The sequence below is a fragment of the Artemia franciscana genome, chromosome 4 (assembly GCF_032884065.1).
Source record: "Artemia franciscana chromosome 4, ASM3288406v1, whole genome shotgun sequence".
Classification (NCBI taxonomy): domain Eukaryota; kingdom Metazoa; phylum Arthropoda; class Branchiopoda; order Anostraca; family Artemiidae; genus Artemia; species Artemia franciscana.
The window spans coordinates 4,656,339-4,681,904 of record NC_088866.1 but is presented as its reverse complement, the minus strand read 5'-3'; the positions used below and the strand labels follow the sequence as shown (position 1 = coordinate 4,681,904).

At 36.3% G+C, this 25,566-nt stretch overlaps 1 protein-coding gene across 1 annotated transcript in view; it reads left to right on the top strand.

Annotated features, from left to right (window-relative positions):
* Nucleotides 1–25,566, top strand: part of LOC136025885 (E3 ubiquitin-protein ligase ZNF598-like) — a 111,195-nt gene that overhangs the window by 40,944 nt on the left and 44,685 nt on the right. The window contains exons 5-8 of the mRNA XM_065701932.1: nt 902–1,017; nt 2,746–2,896; nt 12,213–12,381; nt 23,685–24,495. Coding sequence (XP_065558004.1) covers nt 902–1,017; nt 2,746–2,896; nt 12,213–12,381; nt 23,685–24,495 — 1,247 coding nt within the window. The remainder of the gene's footprint in view (nt 1–901; nt 1,018–2,745; nt 2,897–12,212; nt 12,382–23,684; nt 24,496–25,566) is intronic.

The window sequence follows — 25,566 nt, the reverse complement described above, 5'->3', positions numbered from 1 at the left end:
CAATTTCCTTTCAAATTAGCCATCAAACAGCTGTCTAAGATTTTCCAGTTTTTCAGATTTTCCAGATTTCGCTGCCGCTAGCTGCGAAAAAAAAAACGGAAAAAAAGGTGCTGCCGATGAAGAATATTGCTTGTAGTCACTTTCTTGTTTTCAAGCCAATGGATTTTCCTCATTTCCAAGGAACTGTATCGGGGTTTCGGACAAGGCGATTCTAGTAGTGTACTTTGTGTTTTAATCTGACTCTGTTTTTTGGAGTATTGGACTATTTAATTTTTTACTATGGGACGTGATCGTCTCTTAAAAGGTTGCCAGCTACCGCTGCAACCCGAATTATATCTGATGCTGCAAGCATGATATTCTCTTTAAATGATATATCACATGATATTCGCTGCAAGCCTTACTGTACAAGATAGGGTACGGTTTATGGAACAAGTTGCGGTATTTCGATATCAAAAGTTTCTGTTTCAACAATTTTTATGAAACAAATGGGATCAAACGCAAACCGAGGTCTAGGAAGGGCATTCCCCCCCCCCCCCAACCTCACCCCGTAGCAATTCATGCCCCTCCCTAATTTAAAATTATTTAATACTTCTCTTACCGGGGCTTAACACTTTCTCTCTCATGCGGACTGGTTAAGATCACTCTAAATATTCTGTTTCTATTCTAGATTTTATTTATTTTTAATTATTTAACTTAATATTTTTATTTTGTTTATATTTTTAATTGAATTTTATTTACTTTATATTTAATTAGATATGGACTTTGGTTAAAATTTATTAAAATAAACACAAATCTATGTCAAATAAGAAATTAGTTATATTTTTAATTACGATTTGTGTCAATTAGATTTACATTGACTTCTGTTTATATTCTGATATATTGAATATTATTTATATTCTAGAAATTACAACGATTTGACGGATCATTTCCGAAAAGATCATTTTCTGTGTGAAGAAGGGGACTGCCAAAGAAAGGAATCCTATACAAGAGTATTTAGAAGCGAGATCGATTTTAAAGGTGAGACAGTCATAAGAAAAGTCATAAGTTTAAAGGTGAAAACAGTCATAAGACAGTGCCAGTTTTTGTTGCAGTTTTGTTTCCAGTCTATTCTGTTTCCTTTGTTGCAGTTTATTCTTAACTTTCTTACAGTCTTATTCTTACTTTCTTACTTAACTTTATTCTTACTTTACTTTATTTAACTTTCTTACTTTCTTATTCTTAACTTTGTTGCAGTTTAACTTATTCTGTTTTCCTTTGTTGCAGTCTGTTCTGTTTCCTCACCTTAGGGTCAGTATCGATTCTGACGCTCGACTTACTATGCTCGAATATACTACATGCAAATATAATGTATGCGAATGGGGTATATTTTGGATCCTGACCACATCTGGTGACACTGGAGGGAGTTGGAGGGGAAAGCTGGAAATCTTGGAAAACGCTTAGAGTGGAGAGATCGCGATGAATCTTGATGGTTAGAATAAACAAATGTCGTAGATGCGCGATTGACGTAACCGGACTGGATCCGCTCTCTTTGAGGGAGTTAGGGGGGGGGGGGGTCCAGTACTTTGGCGAGTTCAGTGCTTCTGGACGTGCTAGGACGATGAAAATTGTTAGGCGTGTCAGGGACCTGCTCAAATTGACTTGATAAAGTCGTTTTCCCCGATTCGACCATCTGGAGGGCTGAAGAGAGAGGAAAAACTAGAAAAAAATGAGATATTTTTAACTTACGAGTGGGTGATCGGATTTTAATGAATTTTGATATTTAGAAGGACCTCGTGTCTCAGAACTCTTATTTTAAATCCCAACCGGCATCAAGTCTCTGATTTTCCCTATAAATCAATCTATCGATTCTTAGAATTTTGCTAGAGCTCATGGCATATGAACTGGTCACTCACTACTTACTTCAATGCAAAGCTATGCGAGGCCAACACAGCAACGCACACTCCTCCACCTAATCTATTCCAAACTTCACTCCTTTAAATGCCCACTGCAGCGGGAAAACCGTGGGTTATCTCCACCCATGAGCTGTATTAAGTCAACAAGAGTGAATCCATTGTGACTGATGGTTCGTCAATGAAAGTGACTCATACAAGTCAATGCTAACGTTATATCGTGGTAGCATTGGAAAGTGATCTAAAGTCTGAAGATATAATTATTTTATTGGTGTATCTGAAGGGTTTTATTAACGCTGCCACTACTACTACTACTACTAACAACTCACTGCAGCACTAAGTACATTTTTGTATAGTTACTCTTCCGAAGCCAATTTTATTGAAAGGTTGGCTATAGAAGGTAAACTGAGAAGCACATAATTTTAAGATCTACGGTATTAATTTTCAACGGCTACTCTAGTAATTCTATATAGTAATTATTAAGTAATTTTAAATAATTATTAATTTTGATTACTAGTAATTTTTGGGTACAAAACTTTGTGCATATTCACTAATCCCTTTTTTGCCTCCAAATGATAATTATAGAACAACAAAAAAGACTTAATATGACATTTGTTATTTATCTGAAGAATTGAGTAAAATTATATTGACTGTAAGGTTCTACACACGATGCTAAGCAAAAAGTTGGAAAAGGTGCTGACATCATATAATAGAAGGCTTACCCCTCCCGATCTCAACCTTTACCGTTATTGCTTTAATCACACTCTTAGGATTCTCCTTAAATTCTCATTACTACTTCCATCAAAGTTTTTTTTTTATTTATTTATTATTTATTTATTTATTTATTTTTTTACAGCTCATCGAACTCATAATCATATTCAAGGGCTTGGAAAAGCTGCAGCCAAGCAAGCTCGAACTCTTGAACTCGAATTTCAGCTACGTCCAAGGAATGACAATAGAGGACGTGGCAGAGGTGGCACGTACAGAGGTGGTCCAAGGAGAGAGAGGTAAGACCAAGCGTGTGCAGAGGGGCTCTAGGGGAGGGGTGAGAGAACGCTTGCCGGGCGCAGAAATTTCTAGGGGCGCAAAATTTCAAATAAATAATATAATGGTTATAATCAATTTGTAATTTCTGCTAAAGAAACTAGCTAAATAATAATAATCAAAATAATTAATAAAGATTAAATAATTTAAATAGTAAATTAAAAAATGAATTATTATATAATTAATTGAGAGTATTTTTGTTAATGAGTAATTTGTTTTCCACATTTGGCCTGAAAATTTTGTGGGAGGCAGGGGCGGGGGTGCTAATCAACGTTTTGATCCAGGTGCAAGAGAGGCCAGAACCGTCACTGAGCGAATGACAAAAAAGATTATTTTCAGTGGCTTTCAAACTACATACATAAGCTTCTATGCTAAGTGGTTAACTTACGCTATGTACAAGTATTCTTACTTAAACAAATTCTTTCGCACTTGTCCGACATAACAATCCACAAAATCTTCATAATCATCGTGTAAGATCTTCACAATCATCAAGAGAAAGCAGTTAAAAATGTGGAACGAAGATGGAGATTCAAGCTCTTGGTAAGTGTTCCAGGCTTTCTAGGAAAACTCAATGAATTTGCTCTCAATATTTATCAATCGCCAAAAATCTATCTTATTGCTGCTTCGTTAAACTTGTCCATAAGGCTAAAGCCCTTAATAGAGCTCGAGTCTGCTTAGTATTGCCTAGGTTACGGACAGAAGTTGCTCTGTAAGATTGCATAGCATAACATAAAATCTTTAGTTATGCTAGTGCTCAGTGGGTAGTGGAGTGTACAATACCCGGCATACTGTCACCTATTTGATGTTTGTTGTTCAAAGACGTATAATGCCATAGAATGTATAATAGTAGATGTGTAATAGTAGAAATATACATAATAGTCTATAGATATAGACGTATAATAATATAGTATATAATACTGTAGAATGTAGACTCGCCACGGGTTGCGTATGCTGGAAATCAAGTCTTACTTGTGCACGCCTCGTCCATCCCTATATGATGTATTTAGGTCATTCCTTTTGGCTTCTCAGAGTAACGATCAGCAAATGTGTCGGTGGACGACGTTTTCTATGTGTAGTATCAGGGGTCCCGCTTTGTGGTTGTCGTGCATCTATGAAGGAAAATGCCATATTTTTTTTTTACCGTCTCAGGCCACCATTGCTGGCTTTTGATTCTATAAGTACCGTATGACAGGATTTCACCTATCTTTGCACCTCCTTGTTTTTCAATTGATCTGTGTAATTTATCTTCGCTACTTTACTTGCCTTTTGGGTTCAACTCTAAGTGTTGCGGACTATGCGCTAGTTAATACGCAATTTGTACCTGAATAAGGCCGTTCCTTGTGTTGGATTTAGGATCCTTTGTCTGAGAGGGTGAGGGTTCGAATCCTAGTTTACCCAATTATTTGGTTTGGGACATGGGTCAGTGACTTGGCTCTGTAAGCTCAGTCAGAGTCGACCCAGCTCTAAATGGTTACCTGGAGTTATCTGGGGAAGGTAAGCAGGAAGGGTATGCGACAGCACAGGATGGTGGGCGCTCAACCCCCCATTGTACTTCCTGGCTGAAGGGCAAAGAAACGGAGACCAGCACCGCCGGTAGGAACTGTAAAGTCCAATGCCGTATTCTTTTTTCTTGTGCAGAATCTTGTAACCCGACAAAATGAAAGAAATTATGAGCAGTATTTTATTTGAATTGCAAGTTAATGAAAGGGAAAGTGGGGTATTTATTGAGTCGTTTAAAGGAACGGTGGTAGACCAATGTTTGAGATTAGCTGAATATAAGGATAAAAGCTGAATGATAGTGGAAAAGGAAAAGGAAATACCCAGGTTGTCCCAGTAGCAGACTCATGGCCTGATTACTTAGAAAGTTTGGAAGGTGATTCTGTAGAAATACAAGAGGTAGTGCATACCCCAGAGTTGGTTATTTATCCTATGAAAGAATATAATTATGATTTAGTGAATAATGAAGCGATTAAGTTGGTATTTAAGAATTGAAAATGAGGTTCTGCTGTAAGTATTGATGGTGTACCTCTAACGTTATTTAAGAAATTCCTTTCAATTTTTATGCCGATATTTGTTTTTCTTTGTAATAAGGTGTTAACTTCAGGGCAATAGCCAAGTGATCGGAAGAGATCACTGTTTATACCGCTTTTTAAGAGAGGGAACCAGAAGGCACATGAGAATTAACGTTCAATAGCGCTTGTCCCTTCTTTAACTAAGGTGATGGAGAAAATATTAGATACTAGGCTTTCCAATTGGTTAGAAAAAAATAATATCATATATGAGGAACAAGGAGGTTTCAGGATAGGGTATGGGACGACAGATAGAGTATTTATTTTAAAGACATTAATAGATAAATATGGAAAGACAAATTTGTCCTTATGTGGGGTTTCTGGACCTCCATAGGGCGTTCGACAGTGTTGACAGAGAGTAATTGAAGGATACAGTGTTTAGAATAGGCCTCCCCCATTTATTTGGGAGGTTTATAGTGAATACGTGTATTTGTGTGAGGGGAGTTGTGCTAGCTGGTAAGAGGGTTTCTAAGCTTTTTGATATTAAGCTGAGAGTAGAACAGGGCTGCACTCTTTTTCTTAAATTGTTTAATATTTTATAAATGATACTGTTGATTTCCTAGAGAATAGATGGGCTCCAAAAGTTAGTCTAGGGACCCATAAACTATCTCTTTTATTATTTGCGGATGATATTACTTTGGTGGCAAGTACACCGCAAGATTTTCAAATGCTTCTGAATTTCATAAAAGAATATTTGCAGAGGAAAAAATTTAGACTGATTTTTGAAAAGAGTGAAGTTTTTATTTAAAAAAAGAAAACAAGTGGTGAAGAAAATTATAGATATAGATGTAATAATAAGGAACTGAATATGTGTAAAAAACAAAAAATTTGAAATTTGTTTAAATGGAAGTTTAAAGAGTCTAAGTCTGCGATTTTTAGAAACCTGACAGGGAATGAAAACCTAAAAATGCATAAAAAAATATTTATACAAAAGTTATATCCGTGATAGAATATAGAGCAGAGATTTGGGGTAGAGAAGCGGCACAGCAGTTGGAGTCCCTCCAGCTCCAGTGTTACAAAAGAGTGTTTGGTCTGCATCTGAAAACTAATTCATAGATTCTGGATGGTGAAATGGGCCTGTTTTTTTTTTTTTTTTTAGCTACGTAGGTCTATTTTGATACTTAGGTTTTGGTTGAAGTTAATTAGGAGAAACGAAGATAGACTAGTAAGAGCACCATATTATTAGATGTTGAACAATGGTTTGAATTTGCCGTGGTCATCCCGAATTAAGTCATTACTAAAAAGAGTCGGAATGCCTTACTTATCGAATAACGGTCTTGGTCCATATGATTTACCTACAGATGTAGAAAGTCGGTTACGATTTATTTTTAGGGGATTTTATTATTATAATTTAAAATTATTTATTTTGAGAAATTTAGTACTGGAAAGGGCTGGTTTTAAATTCTACGACATTTAATCATTATAACCAGGGTAAACCTAGTTTTATAGAGGAAGTTTATTTTAAATTTAATTTACTGGCTATGATTCTGTGTCGATGGATTCAGCTTAGCGCGAATTACCTTCCAATGTTTATACAATGTAGGCTAGCTGACAGAAAGCAATTTCGAAAGCTAGTTCGACAGTTTGATGTTGTGAGAGTCTGCTTGTTAATAAAGTATCCTTCATTCATTCAATCCAGAGCTGGCAGAAGGTGCTTCACAAAAAGACTTAAAAAGGTGATAACAAAACACGATTTTGAAATTCTAAGATCTTAATGTCACTAGAATCATTTTCTATAATTTGAACATCATTATGAAAAACCAATGGCACGCAACACGGTTTAAAATCATTCAGAGGTGTAATTTATTTGGAAGGAGGGGAATCGGTCCTTAAAATGTGATAATAAACCACGATTTTGAAATTCAATGATCTTGATGTCACTAGAATCATTTTCTGTAATATGATCATCATTATGAAAAATCGACTGCATGCAACACGGTTTAAAATCATTTAGCGGTGTAAGTTATTTGAGGGGAGGGGAATCGGCCCTTAAAAAGGTGATAATAAACCACGATTTTGAAATTCGAATATCTTAATGTTACTACAGTCATATTCTTTAATAGTCCAGGACTTTTAGGGTTTGACCCGGACAAAATTGCAATATAAACGAAAATGGTACCAAAATGATCAGAAAAAAATTCTGTACAACATACTAAAAGTCCCCATAAATCCGAGTGGGGCGAGTACCTGAAAAACAGGGGAAAAGGGGGAAATGCGGGGGAAAATGGGAAAAATGCCGAACATGCCCAGAAAATAGTTTAAAGTGAGTTTTCTGGGGTTTTCACATACGCTGATTACGAAATTGACATCTAAAATTCAGTATAGAAAAAGAGTACTACGGAAAACGGGGGAACAGGGGAAAGAGGGGAGAAAAGAGAAGAATACAGGGTAGGGGTAGAAAGCGGTTTGAAAGATATTTTCTGGGGTATTCCTATCTGGTGATTACGAAATTGAGAAATAAAATGATATAAAAAAATCGATTAACATAAAACGGGGAAATGGGGAGGGGAGGGGAAAAGGGAAATATACAGGGTAGGGGTAGAAAGCATGTGGAAATGTGTTTTCTGGGTTTTTTCTATCTGCTGATCACGAAACTGACCCCTAAAATGAAGGAAAGAAAACGAGAACCATGAAAACCGAACAAAACTGGAGGAAACAACGGAAAAGGGGAAGGGAGGCCTGACTCCTGAGCCAGCTGCTAATGGCTAATAAGTAGGCCTATGGACAAAATAACTCGCTTAAGTATCAAACTTGTACTTTCTTGAATCACAGGCATTTCTTACAACCATTTGAATTACTAAACATAAAGAAAACAACCGCTTGGCAGTTATATATAAAATGGCTATTATATGTAAAATTTGCACTTTCGAAGGCAGTATAGTTGACTTGAAAAACACAGCATTGATATCACTAGTCGAGCTCCTCGTCTTCGACAATCTCGTTGTCCCTGTTCAAACAGTTGATACCCTGACATTCTCCGCACGCGAACGTACACGCTAATCCATTTTTCTTGCAGCTGCATCGCGAGTTCTCGCAGCCTGTCTTACAGTTGCATCTCACGACACTCAAAAGAGTCTGAGGTGCGGGCAACAAATGGGTCATCACAGGTGAGTATTTATGGTCTCTGAGGACCCAACCCCAGTCAGCCGGGTCGAGGTCAGCTGGTTCCCCTTTCCAACGGGATACCTGGAGGCGCACTCGCTGGGAGTGGAATGAAGCTGCAGCTTCGGTTGGCGGAAGCCTTTCAGGCTTAACAAACGTCGTAGTATTAGACGAAGAAACTTTTTCCAAGAAAATTCGATGTCGCAGCTTAGTGAGATCTTCGTTTGGTCGTATTTTATACAAGCTGAGGAGAAGATATTCACCCGCTTTCACAATTTCATCTTTGGACGATGATTCATCCAGAAACACTTTGCATTTTTTTCTGAACACTTCGCTCTTCTTCAAAAGAGGTAGCACAGCTTGCTTTCCAAGTCCGAAAACTCGTGAGGTCGTGTCACATCCCAAGAGTGCGTGCCCTACCAGAAGCAGCCTGGATACTTCTCCCATTTTTTTTTGCACTTCGTTGAGGCACCAGAACCGTGTTATCGCTTCTTTTGCGTTCGTTGACGATTCGAAGTAAAGTGTTTTTGCATTAGGCGGGAGGTGATACAAGAGTAGAATCAGAAGGTCAGTGTCGTTGCCAAGAACTATTGTTTCTGAGTTTTCTGCTTTCAACGAAGTGTTTCAGCGAAGCAAACAGAGTTTCAACGAAGTGCAAAAAAAAAATGGGAGAAGTATCCAGGCTGCTTCTGGTAGGGCACGCACTCTTGGGATGTGACACGACCTCACGAGTTTTCGGACTTGGAAAGCAAGCTGTGCTACCTCTTTTGAAGAAGAGCGAAGTGTTCAGAAAAAAATGCAAAGTGTTTCTGGATGAATCATCGTCCAAAGATGAAATTGTGAAAGCGGGTGAATATCTTCTCCTCAGCTTGTATAAAATACGACCAAACGAAGATCTCACTAAGCTGCGACATCGAATTTTCTTGGAAAAAGTTTCTTCGTCTAATACTACGACGTTTGTTAAGCCTGAAAGGCTTCCGCCAACCGAAGCTGCAGCTTCATTCCACTCCCAGCGAGTGCGCCTCCAGGTATCCCGTTGGAAAGGGGAACCAGCTGACCTCGACCCGGCTGACTGGGGTTGGGTCCTCAGAGACCATAAATACTCACCTGTGATGACCCATTTGTTGCCCGCACCTCAGACTCTTTTGAGTGTCGTGAGATGCAACTGTAAGACAGGCTGCGAGAACTCGCGATGCAGCTGCAAGAAAAATGGATTAGCGTGTACGTTTGCGTGCGGAGAATGTCAGGGTATCAACTGTTTGAACAGGGACAACGAGATTGTCGAAGACGAGGAGCTCGACTAGTGATATCAATGCTGTGTTTTTCAAGTCAACTATACTGCCTTCGAAAGTGCAAATTTTACATATAATAGCCATTTTATATATAACTGCCAAGCGGTTGTTTTCTTTATGTTTAGTAATTCAAATGGTTGTAAGAAATGTCTGTGATTCAAGAAAGTACAAGTTTGATACTTAAGCGAGTTATTTTGTCCATAAGCCTACTTATTAGCCATTAGCAGCTGGCTCAGGAGTCAGGCCTCCCTTCCCCTTTTCCGTTGTTTCCTCCAGTTTTGTTCGGTTTTCATGGTTGTCGTTTTCTTTCCTTCATTTTAGGGGTCAGTTTCGTGATCAGCAGATAGAAAACCCCAGAAAACACATTTCCACATGCTTTCTACCCCTACCCTGTATATTTCCCTTTTCCCCTCCCCCCCCCCATTTCCCCATTTTATGTTAATCGATTTTTTTATATCATTTTATTTCTCAATTTCGTAATCACCAGATAAGAATACCTCAGAAAATATCTTTCAAACCGCTTTCTACCCCTACCCTGTATTCTTCTCTTTTCTCCCCTCTTTCCCCTGTTCCCCCGTTTTCCGTAGTACTCTTTTTCTATACTGAATTTTAGATGTCAATTTCGTAATCAGCGTATGTGAAAACCCCAGAAAACTCACTTTAAACTATTTTCTGGGCATGTTCGGCATTTTTCCCATTTTCCCCCGCATTTCCCCCTTTTCCCCTGTTTTTCGGGTACTCGCCCCACTCGGATTTATGGGGACTTTTAGTATGTTGTACAGAATTTTTTTCTGATCATTTTGGTACCATTTTCGTTTATATTGCAATTTTGTCCGGGTTCGACCCTTTTTTGAGCTAAAAGTCCTGGACTATAACGTGAACGTTGTTATGAAAAACCGACGGCATGCAGCAGGGTTTAAAATCATTCAGAGGTGTAAGTTATTTGGGGGGAGGGTCCAGTCCTGAAAAAGGTGATAATAAACCACGATTTTGAAAATCGGAGATCTTAATGTTACTACAGTCATTTTCTTTAATGTGAACGTTGTTATGAAAAACCGACGGCATGCAGCAGGGTTTAAGATCATTCAGAGGTGTAAGTTATTTGGGGGGAGGGTCCGGTCCTGAAAAAGGTGATAATAAACCACGATTTTGAAATTCGAATATCTTAATGTTACTACAGTCATTTTCTTTAATGTGAACGTTGTTATGAAAAACCGACGGCATGCAGTATGATTTAAAATCATTCAGAGGTGTAAGTTATTTGGAGGGAGGGTCCAGTCCTGAAAAAGGTGATACTAAACCACAATTTTGAAAATCGGAGATCTTAGTGTTACTACAGTCATTTTCTTTAATGTGAACGTTGTTATGAAAAACCGACGGCATGCAGCAGGGTTTAAAATCATTCCGAGGTGTAAGTTATTTGGGGGGAGGGTCCAGTCCTGAAAAAGGTGATAATAAACCACGATTTTGAAATTCGAATATCTTAATTTTACTACAGTCATTTTCTGCACCGTGAACGTTGTTATGAAAAACTGACGGCATGCAGCAGGGTTTAAAATCATTCAGAGGTGTAAGTTATTTGGGGGGGAGGGTCCAGTCCTGAAAAAAGTGATAATAAACCACGATTTTGAAATTCGAATATCTTAATGTTACTACAGTCATTGTCAGTAATGTGAACGTTGTTATGAAAAAAACCGACGGCATACAACAGGGTTTAAAATCATTCAGAGGTGTCAGTTATTTGGGGGGAGGGTCCAGTCCTGAAAAAGGTGATAATAAACCACGATTTTGAAATTCAAATATCTTAATGTTACTACAGTCATTGTCAGTAATGTGAACGTTGTTATGAAAAACCGACGGCATGCAGCATGGTTTAAAATCATTCAGAGGTGTATGTTATTTGGGGGGAGGGTCCAATCCTGAAAAAGGTGATAGTAAACCACGATTTTGAAATTTGAATACTTAATGTTACTACAGTCATTTTCTGTAATGTGAACGTTGTTATGAAAAACCGACGGTATGTAGCAGGGTTTAAAATCATTCAGAGGTGCAAGTTATTTGGGGGGAGGGTCCAGTCCTGAAAAAGGTTATAATAAACCACGATTTTGAAATTCGAATATCTTAATGTTACTACAGTCATTTTCTGTAACGTGAACGTTGTTATGAAAAACCGACGGCATCCAGCAGGGTTTAAAATCATTTATAGATGAAGGTATTTGGGGGGAGGGGAATCGGTCCTTAAAAAGGTGATAATAAACCACGATTTTGAAATTCGGAGATCTTAATGTTACTTCTGTCATTTTCTGTAATGTGAACGTCATTAGGAAAACCGACGGTATGCAGCATGGTTTAAAATCATTGAGAGGTTAAGTTATTTGGGCGTAGGGGAAACAGTTCTCAAAACGTGATAATAAACAACGATTTCGAAATTCAAAGATCTTAATGTTACTAAAATCATTTTCTATAATGTGAACGTCATTATGAAAAACTGACGGCATGCACCACGGCTTAAAATCATTCAGAGGTATAAGTTATTTGGGGGAGGGGAATCAGTCCTCAAAAAGTTGATAATAAACAACGATTTTGAAATTCAAAGATCTTAATGTTACTAGAAACATTCTCTATAATGTGAACGTCATTTTGAAAATCTGACGGCATCAGCACTAACCCTCTTTGTAGTGTTATCGTTTTGTTTCAAGTCTGACTTCTTATATGATTTAAGTTTTAACTTTGACTTCTCATTACCTCTTTAAATTCTGCTGAAAAACGTTAATACACTCAAAATAGTACTTTCAAACTTTCACAATTACTTCTAGGGAGCAAGTTGAAGAAAGGTATCGTGAGCCATCCCCTGTTCCTCCACCTGCCTCCCAAATAGACGTGGAGAATAATGAGGAGTTTCCTTCCTTGGGCAATGAATCTGGAGCTAGTGGTAATGGACAACAGTCGGCTCCTCGCAAAGTTGTCCCGAAAAATAAAATGACGGTAAGCTTTTTAAAGTTCATCTGAAAGTGGTGTTATGCTCAGGAAACTTTTCCGTAGATTGAAAAATCAAGGAAAGTGAAATGGCTAAGTTGAAACTTACACAACCGTTCTCCCATTTTTTAAAGATTTTCAAAAAAATTACCGATATTTCTATATATAATACATTTTTAAAACATTATATATAAAATATCTATCTATATATATAAAAATAAGTTGTCTGTCTGTGTGTCTGTCTGTGGATCAGGTGACGTCATGTTTCTGTGTTGACTGACGTCATGAAATTAGTTGTCGTCATTTTTGCTTTGACGGTGACGTCATTCAAGATATTTAAGACATATGTTCACGTAGAAATCTATTAATGTTTAAGTTTACAATGACTGATGAACTTACCATGGCAAAAGCCGATGAAGATGCTCAAAGAGTCTATGCCAAAAAACTTGCTGCTGATAGAGAAAGTCAGAAAAGAAAGCGTGCCGAGGAATCAAAAGAACAGCAAGGAAACAGGCTTGAGGCTGATAGAGAAAGAAAGAACAGAAAGCGTGCCGAGGAATCACAAGAACAGCAAGGAAACAGGCTTGAGGCTGATAGAGAAAAAATGAACAGAAAGCGTGCCGAGGAATTACCAGAGCAACGCGGAAGCAGACTTGCTGCTAAAAGAGAAAGTGAAAAAAGAAGGCGTGCCGAGGAATTACAAGAACAGCAAGAAATCAGGCTTGCTGCTGATAGAGAAAGTAAGAAAAGAAAGCGTGCCGAGGAATCACAAGAACAGCAAGAAATCAGGCTTGCTGCTGATAGAGAAAGTAAGAAAAGAAAGCGTGCCGAGGAATCAGAGCAACCTGAAAGTTATCGCCTGGCATTCAGGTACAACCCAGTCGATGATTATAGCTTGAGTAGATGTGTTCAAATCGGGACAATGTCTAAAATTTGTCCCTATTGCAAGGCCTTGGTATTCAATGGTGAAACAATGGGAATGTGTTGCGCCTCAGGAAAAGTTAAACTTCCTCTATTGGCTGCACCACCAGAGCCATTGAAGACGAATGAATGCTTGCCTGAAAAATTCAAATTTATGGGCACACGTAAAAATATTAAAATTAACTACAAATATGCGTGTCCGATTGCAAAACGATGAATCTGGTCAAACATTTTCAGATCAATTGCTGACAATTGGAAACGGAAAGCTCCCAGTAGACTCAATTTCAGGACGTATACAACTACCTGCTGATTTCTGTAATTTAGTGACGTCCAAAAATGAATTGATTGAAAAAGTATTTCCGAATATTCTAAAAAATTATAAAAATAATAAATGGCTAAGTGAAAGAGCGATTCTCGCACCCAAAAATATAGACGTCCACGAAATCAACAATATTGCTTTGACCAAGATTCGAGACCAGGCAGTCCTTTACAAGTCAGTCGACACAGTTTTGGAACCAAATGAAGCGGTTAATTATCCATCTGAATTTTTAAATTCCATAGATCTTTCAGGGTTTCCACCACACGTGCTACAACTAAAAATAGGCGTACCAATAATACTTTTAAGAAATATAAACCCACCAAAGCTTTGCAATGGCACTCGACTTGCCGTAAAAAAAAACAATGGAAAACCTAATAGAGGCCACAATCTTGACAGGGCCTTTTGAGGGTGAGGCTGTTCTTATTCCTCGCATTCCCATGATTCCAACGGATCTGCCTTTTCAATTTAAAAGATTGCAATTCCCAATTCGATTAGCATTTGCAATCACCATTAACAAAGCTCAAGGTCAATCATTAGAAAAATGTGGTATAGATCTTAATACTGATTGTTTTTCCCATGGACAATTGTACGTTGCATGTTCGAGGGTCGGTAAACCTGACAATCTATTTATATGCAGCGACAATTGGACAGCGAAGAATGTTGTATATTCGCAAGTTTTACGCAGTTAATTTGTATTGTATCTATCTATCTATCTATCTATATGAAAACGAGTTGTGTGTATGCATGTTTGTTTGTTTGTAAAAAGAGCGTTTGCATATGATGTCATTATTAGTACATACGGCTTTGTATATGCAGAGACAATGGGAAAGCCAAGAATGTTGTATATTCGCAATTTTTACGTAGTTTAACTCCTGCAGACGAAATGAATGCTTGCCTAAAAAATTCTAATTTATGGGCACACGTAAAATTATTAAAATTAACTACAAATATGCGTGTCCGATTGCAAAACGATGACTCTGGTCAAACAGTAGACTCAATTTCAGGACGTATACAACTACCTGCTGATTTCTGTAATTTAGTGACGTCCAAAAATGAATTGATTGAAAAAGTATTTCCGAATATTCTAAAAAATTATAAAAATAATAAATGGCTAAGTGAAAGAGCGATTCTTGCACCCAAAAATATAGACGTCCACGAAATCAACAATATTGTTTTGACCAAGATTCGAGACCAGGCAGTCCTTTACAAGTCAGTCGACACAGTTTTGGGACCAAATGAAGCGGTTAATTATCCATCTGAATTTTTAAATTCCATAGATCCTTCAGGGTGTCCACCACACGTGCTACAACTAAAAATAGGCGTACCAATAATACTTTTAAGAAATATCAACCCACCAAAGCTTTGCAATGGCACGCGACTTGCCGTAAAAAAAACAATGGAAAACCTAATAGAGGCCACAATCTTGACAGGGCCTTATGAGGGTGAGGCTGTTCTTATTCCTCGCATTCCCATGATTCCAACGGATCTGCTTTTTCAATTTAAAAGATTACAATTCCCAATTCGATTAGTATTTGCAATCACCATTAACAAAGCTCAAGGTCAATCATTAGAAAAATGTGGTATAGATCTTAATACTGATTGTTTTTCCCATGGACAATTGTATGTTGCATGTTCGAGGGTCGGTAAACCTGACAATGTATTTATATGCAGCGACAATTGGACAGCGAAGAATGTTGTATATTCGCAAGTTTTACGCAGTTAATTTGTATTGTATCTATCTATCTATCTATCTATATAAAAACGAGTTGTGTGGATGCATGTTTGTTTGTTTGTAAAAAGAGCGTTTGCATATGACGTCATTATTAGTACATACGGCTTTGTATATGCACAGACAATGGGAAAGCCAAGAATGTTGTTTATTCGCAATTTTTACGTAGTTTGAAACACATATATAAATCTATCTATATTTACAGGTGGGACACAGGGACACAACTACAATGGCGCATAACTAATATGGCGCGTAACGATTTACGCGCGCGGGGGGGCTTGGGGGGGGGGGGGCGAAGCGCCCCACCAACTAGGTGTTGGGGTCACCTAGTTTACGTCATGTTTGTCGACTGACGTCATGTTTGTCAACTGATGAAATTACATACCGGGACACAAATGACGACCGGGACACAGGGAATATAAATGACGACCGGGAACCTCAAAGAGAAATTACAGACTGGGACACCCGGACACAAATCACGACCGGGACACAGGGAATATAAATGACGACCGGGACATAGGGACACAACTACAACGGGGACTTTGGGGGCACTGGCGGGTATATAAATGACGACCGGGACACAGAGATTGTTCGAATAGAAATTACAGACCGGGACACAAATGACGACCGGGACACAGGGAATATAAATGACGACCGGGACACTCAAAGAGAAATTACAAACTGGGATATCGGGACACAAATGACGACCGGGACACAGGGAATATAAATGACGACCGGGACACAGGGACACATCATTAGAATAATGAGTTATAGATCTGAATACGGATTATTTTTCCCATGGACAATTATATGTTGCATATTCAAGAGTCAGTAAACCTGACAATCTATTTATATGCACAGACAATGGGACAGCGAAGAATGTTGTATATTCGCATGTTTTACGTAGTTGAAAACATATATATCTATATATATAAAAATAAGTTGTCTGTGTGTGGATCTGTGGATCAGGTGACGTCACCTGAAAAAACTGGATCAGGTGACGTCAAAACTGAAAAAACAAAAAAAGGCAAAAACTACAAAAAAACTAAAAACTAATAAAAAAAATAAAAAAGCTAAAAAACTAAAAAAACTAAAAAAACTAAAAAAAGGCAAAAACTACAAAAAAAACTAAAAACTAATAAAAAAGCTGAAAAACTAAAAAAACTAAAAAAAAGGCAAAAACTACAAAAAAAACTAAAAACTAATAAAAAAAATAAAAAAGCTAAAAAACTAAAAAAAGGTAAAAAACTAAAAAAACTAAAAACTAAAAAAAAACTAAAAAAAGGAAAAAACTGAAAAATAAGCTAAAATAAAGGTAAAAACCAATAAAAAACTAAAAAAAAACTGAAAAAACTAAAAAAAGGCAAAAACTACAAAAAAAACTAAAAACTAATAAAAAAAGTAAAAAAGCTCAAAAACTAAAAAAACTAAAAAAAGGTAAAAAAACTAAAAAAATAAAAAATAAAAAAAAACTAATAAAAATAAAAAATAAAAAAAAACTAATAAAAAGGAAAAAACTGAAAAATAAGCTAAAATAAAGGTAAAAACCAATAAAAAACTAAAAAGAAAAAAAGGAAAAAACTAAAAAAATTTTTCATCTAAAAAACTAAAAAAAAACTAAAAAAGGTAATAGTAAAAGAACTAAAAAAGAAAAAAATAAATGACGACACTCAAAGAGAAAGCGACCAGGACAAAAGGAATGTTCGATTAGCAATCAACAAAGCACCGGGACACAGGGAGTATAAATGACGACCAGGACATAAGTAAAAAAAAAACTAACAAAACTAAAAAGAAGGTAAAAACTACAAAAAAACTAAAAAGAAAAAAACTAAAAAAAGGCAAAAACTACAAAAAAAAACTAAAAACTAATAAAAAAATAAAAAAGCTAAAAAACTAAAAAAACTAAAAAAACTAAAAAAAAGGTAAAAAACTAAAAAAACTAAAACTAAAAAAAAACTAAAAAAAAGGAAAAAACTGAAAAATAAGCTAAAATAAAGGTAAAAACCAATAAAAAACTAAAAAAAAAAAACTGAAAAAAACTAAAAAAAGGCAAAAACTACAAAAAAAACTAAAAACTAATAAAAAAAAGTAAAAAAGCTAAAAAACTAAAAAAAAATAAAAAAACTAAAAAAAGGTAAAAAACTAAAAAAAATAAAAAATAAAAAAAAACTAAAAAAAAGGAAAAAACTGAAAAATAAGCTAAAATAAAGGTAAAAACCAATAAAAAACTAAAAAGAAAAAAAGGAAAAAACTAAAAAAAATTTTCATCTAAAAAACTAAAAAAAAACTAAAAAAGGTAAAAACTAAAAGAACTAAAAGAGAAAAAAATAAATGACGACACTCAAAGAGAAAGCGACCAGGACAAAAGGAATGTTCGATTAGCAATCAACAAAGCACCGGGACACAGGGAGTATAAATGACGACCAGGACATAAGTAAAAAAAAAAAATTAACAAAACTAAAAAGAAGGTAAAAACTACAAAAAAACTAAAAAGAAAAAAAAAACTAATAAAAAAAACTAAAAAATCTAAAAATCTAAATAAACTAAAAAAGAAAAAAAAAGGAAAAAAATAAAGGAGAAAAACAAAACTAAAAAACGAATGTATATACAGACCGGGACACCAGGATACAAATGACGACCGGGACACATGGAATATAAATGACGACCGGGACACAGGGACACAACTACAACGGGGACACCGGGGGAAACAGGGGGATATAAATGACGACCGGGACAGGGAATGGTCGATTAGCAATCACCATCAACAAAGCTCAAGGGCAATCATTAGAATCATGAGGTATAGATCTGAATACAGATTGTTTTCCCATGGACCATTATATGTTGCATGTTCAAGAGTCGGTAAACCTGACAATCTATTTATATGCAAAGACAATGGGACAGCAAAGAATGTTGTATATTCGCAAGTTTTACGTAGTTAAAACCATATATATATATATATATATATATATATATATATATATATATATATATATATATATATATATATATATATATATATATATATATATATATATATATATATATATATATATATATATATATATCTATATTCACAGGTGGGACATAGGGACACAACTACAATGGCGCGTAACTATTATGGCGCGTAACGACTTACGCGCGCGGGGGGGCTTGGGGGGTGCGCGAAGCGCCCCCACCAACTAGGTGTTGGGGTGGCGCGAAGCGCCACCCCAACAGCTAGTATATATATATATATATATATATATATATATATATATATATATATATATATATATATATATATATATATATATATATATATATATATATATATATACTAGCTGTTGGGGTGGCGCTTCGCGCCACCCCAACACCTAGTTGGTGGGGCGCTTCGCGCCCCCCCAAGCCCCCCCGCGCGCGTAAGTCGTTACGCGCCATATTAGTTACGCGCTATTGTAGTTGTGTCCCTGTGTCCCACCTGTGAATAGAGATAGATATAAATATATGTTTTTAACTACGTAAAACATGCGAATATACAACATTCTTCGCTGTCCCATTGTCTGTGCATGTAAATAGATTGTCAGGTTTACTGACTCTTGAACATGCAACATATAATTGTCCATGGGAAAAACAATCCGTATTCAGATCTATACCTCATTATTCTAATGATGTGTCCCTGTGTCCCGGTCGTCATTTATATTCCCTGTGTCCCGGTCGTCATTTGTGTCCCGGTGTCCCAGTTTGTAATTTCTCTTTGAGTGTCCCGGTCGTCATTTATAATCCCTGTGTCCCGGTGTCCCGGTCATCATTTGTGTCCCGGTGTCCCGGTCTGTAATTTCTATTAGAACAATCCCTGTGTCCCGATCGTCATTTATATATCCCGCCTGTGCCCCCGGCGTCCCCGTTGTAGTTGTGTCCCGGTCGTCATTTATATTCCCTGTGTCCCGGTTCTCTTTGAGTGTTTTTTCTTTTTAGTTTTTTACCTTTTTTCTTTTTTCATTTTTCTTTTTCTTCTTTATTTTTCAGCGTCACTATGAAGTACATATCGACGAACCTTTGTTTTTTTTAACTTAAATCTGGTAGGCATTGATGACCTTATCCAAGTCAAAATCCCAAACCCAATCATCATCGCTATCATTTTCAGTTTTGATATGTTTTGACTCTCGCTGTCCAGGTGGATTTTCATCTAACTGCGCGGTTTTGCGTTCTTTAGCCGCAAGCCTGTTTTCTTGCTGTTCTTGTGATTCCTCGGAACGCTTTCTTTTCTTACTTTCTCTATCAGCAGCAAGTTTTTTGGCATAGACTCTTTGAGCAGCTTCCTCGGCTGTTGCCATTGTAGGTTCTTCAGTCATTTTACAATTAAACACTTTTCCGTGAACGCATGTCTTAAATACCATTAATGACGTCACCGTCATAGCAAAAATGACGACAACTAATTTCATGACGTCAGCCGACACAGAAACATGACGTCACCTGATCCACAGATCCACAGACAGACAACTTATTTTTATATATATATATATAGATATATATCTATCTCTATTCACAGGTGGGACACAGGGACACAACTACAATGGCGCGTAACGACTTACGCGCGCGGGGGGGTTTGGGAGGGCGCGAAGCGCCCCACCAACTAGGCGTTGGGGTGGCGCGAAGCGCCACCCCAACAGCTAGTATATATATATATATATATATATATATATATATATATATATATATATATATATATATATATATATATATATATATATATATATATATATATATATATATATATATATATATATTTCACTGTTCATATTATTGACTTACCAATAAAGTGAACATACCATTCGATGCCTTTTTTTATGCTCCTTACGAATATAATAATCGCTTCTATTGCAAATTCAAATTTGTGCACTTTTTGATCTGACCTAACTATAAATAATTTTGGCACTGAGAATATGTAGTATTATTTTTTCGAAAACGACCGAGATAACGGCGCTGAGAAAACTTCGTATTATTTTCTTGAAAACGAGCGATAACTCATACTTTAATTGAAAATTTGTCATTTTTTAGAGCTCAAAAAGTAAATAAATATGAATTTTGCGATTGAAGCGATTGTTTTATTCGTATAAAACATAAAAAAGGCATCGATTGGTATGTTCAACTTTATTGGTCAGTCAATAATATGAACAGTGATATATTTACCATATATATATATTTTACATATATAATGGGCATATGGAATAAACTCCAAATGTGGTTATGCAGATTTTGTCAGTAGCAGGTGCCGAATTTAAAAAAAAAAGATTTTTTTTTTAATTTGTTTAATTTTTAATTTTTTTTTTTTTTTTTTTTTTTTTTTGCCGGGACACCGGCAAAAAAGGCTAAAAACAACTGTCACCGATAGACTTAAGAAATTTTACCTTTTCTTTAAACGTGTTTTGCGTTTGGGAGCAATATATTGTTTAATGTTTCAATATCTACAGAAGTCAGGAAACACATTTATGGTATTGTATGAGATTAACGACGCTTCTTGACTTCTAAGGTCCCTGTATCGGCCCTGTAGTGCATTCCTGCAGCGTGATTTGATCTCTGGGTCCCTATTACCAAGCTAAGGTCAAATCCACTGCGCCACCACAGGACATGTGTGTAAGTGATTATTTGTTTACGGGTTTCGAAGTGTTTACCATGGGGAGACCGAAAAGCAAGGCACGGGGCGTGAAAATTTAAATAAATAATCTAACGGTTATAGTCATTTTGTAATTTTTTAAGTTCTATCTTTATTAAAGTTAAGTGGAGGGTACAGTTGGCAAAATTTCGAAAATTTTCTCCAAAATTTGGCCTTAAAATTTTGGAAAATAAGAGGGGGCGCTAATCATGCCCTGGTGTAAGGCAAGAACTGCCGCTACCCTCTCTCCTTTCAAATCATTTAGATTTTCCTTCAGAACGTTGCTTTTCTATCCTCTTGAGAACTTACTAATAATGTATTGTAATTTAGCGTACTTCATTTTTGGCAATAGATAAATAACTTGATCGTTGACTAGTGACCTCTGTCGCTGAGGGATAGAAGGGGGTGTCATTTTGAGGAATTGTTTCCCAAGAATCTGCCGATTATAAGACAAAAAGTGAAGTATTGCTGAAAGTACAAGGCATCACATTTGATTTGGTTAATTCCTTTCGGCATATAATTTATTGTATGTCACTAAACCCATTTATAATAAAAATGATATATTTGAACCCTCTACACATAAAAAAAAATATAGTAAGAGGAGAATGGAGTAACATACATAATAAAAAAATATTATCATCGCAAACACCAAAAGCACACTAACAATGGCTCTCACATGATTTATACAATCCAGCGGAGAATCTACGGCTGACTGAGGTCGCTTTCTGAATCTGCCTACTCATACATCTATATTATTACACTTCTCAAAAATTCTGTAATACTTGGACATATAAGTGCTACGAGATCAGATAGGAACACAGAGAAAATACTTACAAAATTTGAAAAAAAAACAACAGACCGAATTTGTTGACGTTCCGACGTGGTAAAATCTTCCATATTGGCACCATAAAAACACATTGGGGGAAGGGGCAAGAAAACGAGTTATAAAGCTGACAATGCGTTTTCTTGTCAAATTGGCCTTTAACTCTAGAGAAAAGTCCATAGGGCTCTCTCAACTTCTCTCTCAACACATTGATTGTCAGTAACCGTGTTTCTCGGATCTAGGTCCCGTCTTCAAGCCAATGTACTTAAGAGATGCAGAGCTAGAAACTGTGGCAGGGCCAGCCTGAATTTTTCAATTGATAGGTGATTGACAACTAAGCATGAGAAATTCAATTTTCGAGAATGATCGAGAAAGAAATTAAGAATGCTATAAATATTTTCGACGCAGACAAGTTTAGAATAATTTTGATACCATTGCCAAAGAGAGGGACATAAGAATGGGTTTACCCCGCTCTTCTAAAACGCTAAGCTAGCTTGAAGTATAGGACCGAATCAAATGCTTTGGAAATCTCCATCGCTCAAACATATAAAGGCTTCTTCATTCTCTCATGCCTCTCCAAACTAATGATGAAAACTGCAGGTGCATCCCCAACAGAAAGACCCATGCGAAAACCAAACTGATGACCTTCGTGACCACACCTATTCCAGATTTTTACGAGAACAGTCTTTTCAAATAGTTTTGCAATATCCGAACCAACAGTAATCGGACGATAGGAATCACAAGATTGATGATCTTTATTCTTTTTTGGGACGCACGTAGGATCACGCCATGATCGCATTGTGTAGTCGGTACGAACTACTACGCAATGCAGACTCGGAAAAGTAGCACCGTATGTTCAACTAGTTTCTTGGTTCCAGTCCATTAAATGTTCAGGTTCCAGTCCGCCAGAGCCAAGAGTTTTGCCTTTTTTAAGGAGACATATTGTCATAAGGACTTATTTTGGCGTGATAGAAAATAAGATTCCGGCTATGATCTAGTCGAGAAAAATGGGGAAGGAGAATCTGCCGAAAATTGTGCCCAATGGTGGGGGGTTACCAGAGAATAACGAGGAAAACCGTCTTTCCCAAGAATTTACATCAGTAGGGCTGGAACCTAAACAAAACAAAGAAGTGAACTTTGATACTTTGCTGTGGATTAATATACAAATATAGTAACTATACATACAAAATATGTAAATAAATCATATATGCATAAACATACCGAAATTAGCAGGAAAACTAAAACTACAAGACACTTAACAAAATATTCCACAAATCAAGAAAAAACCCATATTCAAGATAATTGTTAATATCTGATAATTTCTCGCTCGCCTCAACCATCTTTGCAAAAACATCACCCACTTTGAATTTTCCTATTGTTGTACCTGAGTGGAAGAAAGAGCAATTTACAAAGTGGTATTATGGAATCTGCACAGATGAAATATCCTTCTTTTTCACAATATACCCAGAAAGATAACCAGCTAAGTTGGAATAGTTGCAGAAGACAGAAAAATATAATGCTTTGCGAGATTATATTTCTCTCTGTTGCCGGCAATATTGGAGTAGTCAACCTGAATCTTAATCTCGGAGTCTAAGACTTAAACACGAATGTGAGGAACGAAAGTATACAGAGTTGTTTTTACTCTCAGTATACTCTTCATAGTCTTTATGCTCTTTATACTCTCAGTATATACTCTTTATAGTTTTTATACTCTCTTTTATTAGTTTTTACACTATCTTTACCTGTCTATATTTTGTTTTGAATTTTATACTCTTTGTAGTCTTTAAACTCTTTATTAGTTTTTATTTTTGTTTTATAATTTGTTCTACACTCTATATACTCTCTTTGTTATTCTTTATTTTAAGTTTTAGTACTTATTTTCGTTTAGGTTGGCTCAACTTCTAGAAATGAAGAAGATTTTCCAAGTCTTGGTAAACCCACTGTATTGGTTCGTTTAAGTAGTCAAGATGATAGTAACGTGAAAATAAAAGTTAAACAGAACTACCCTCAAGCATCAACTAGTAGCACCATTTCACAGACCAACACCGTCAAGTCTGCACCAGGTCAGCCAAGAGCAATGGTGACCCGGGTTTCGAGTACTAATAATATCAAGCTCCAATCTAGTACCCCTGCTGGGCTTCAACAAGATTTTCCAGCACTGCCTAGTACAAGCAAGGACGAATTTCGTCCTCAATGGGGACGGAAAACTGAGCCTAAACCTATGTCACATGTGATCGAAGTGCCTAAAAATGATTTTCCAAGATTGCCTTCTATTTCAGCTCCTCCCATCAAACATATTCCTCCAAAAAAGGCCAGCTCAGTCAATATACCTGTTCAAAGCGGTAAAGCTGGCATAGAGCCAGATAGGTCGAAAAAGAAGAAATCAAAAATGCCAATAGACGAAGATAGGATTGATTATTCATTACCAAGTGATAGTCTTGGCATAAAAATCCCGAAACACATTCCGAACGGGGATTTAGGTGGTTCTTCCAATATCGGCTCAAAAATTCAGCTAATTAGTCGTGCAGATCTGGTGAATAACAATCAAAGAAAGCCAGTTGGAAAGAAGCCAGAATTTGATGACTCAGAGTTCCCGTCTTTAGGTCCTTCAAACCATGTGGAGCCAGATAGACCCTTTGTCAAGAAAGTAGCTGAACAGAAAAAGAAAAAGCAAGAACAACAATATTTTAACGTTAAAGGTATTTTGTTTGTTTATTTTCGTTCTTTCTTTTTAGTGTTCACATTCTTCTTGTTCATTATAACCAAATTTTATTTTGTTTGTATTTAGCGTAGCTGCGTTGTTTTACCCCTCTCTCTCTCTTTCTCTCTTCCTTCTCTTCTCTCCCTCCTTCTTAGTCAGTTCTCAGTCCTAGTGCATTTGAGCATCCCTTATGTGACTTACCGGCTCAATGTTAACTTCTCCGACAGCTTTAACTCGAACCCTATAGGGCTATTAAGTGAATAATGACAAAAGTCTCATGTGATAATTTTTAGACCACACAACTTTTCTGTTTATAATTGAGACGGAAATAAATTATAAACATTTAAAACTTTAGTAAGACAGTGAAAATAAATAAGAAAAACTTTTTAAAACAAAATAATTATAGAAGTCTGTACATTTTGGCTTCATATCCGGAAGCCTTTATCAACGAAAAAGAAAATTGCCTAAACAAAATGTTTTTTTTTAAGCTGAGAATAAAACGGTATATAATAAAATAATAAGTAAAACGAAAGATAAAAAATAATAAAGTATAGAACAAAAGGACAAAACAGTAAGATAACAAAACAAGGTGTCTGAAATATGTGTGCTATTATAGTCCGAGTTATCTGGATATCAGAAAATAACTCTTCGGGATGTATTATCTATAGAAGAAGTTAATAATGACGAAGACCACACTGCCTTTCCATAATACAACAACAAAAGAGAGAATAATGAGGACTTTTTCCCCAAGACAGTGAACCAACAAAACCTATTTGAATATTTCGGCCCTATATCTAAGGGCCATCTTCAGCAATAAAAAAATAAAAATCAATAAAACACTTACAATAAAAGTTCTCAGTTAAAAATCCATTTGTTTTTATTTTAAAATAGCCTTGGCATCATTACTTCGTAAAGAAAAGTTCAGCCAAGACTGTCTGATAAAAGCTAGCATTTTGCAAGATAAAAAGTTCATTCATTTCACTAACTGTATTTATTAAAAATTGGAATGATTTCTTATTGCGATATTTGCCTTCTCTGCAGCTAATCTGATAGTTCTTTTGATATTGGG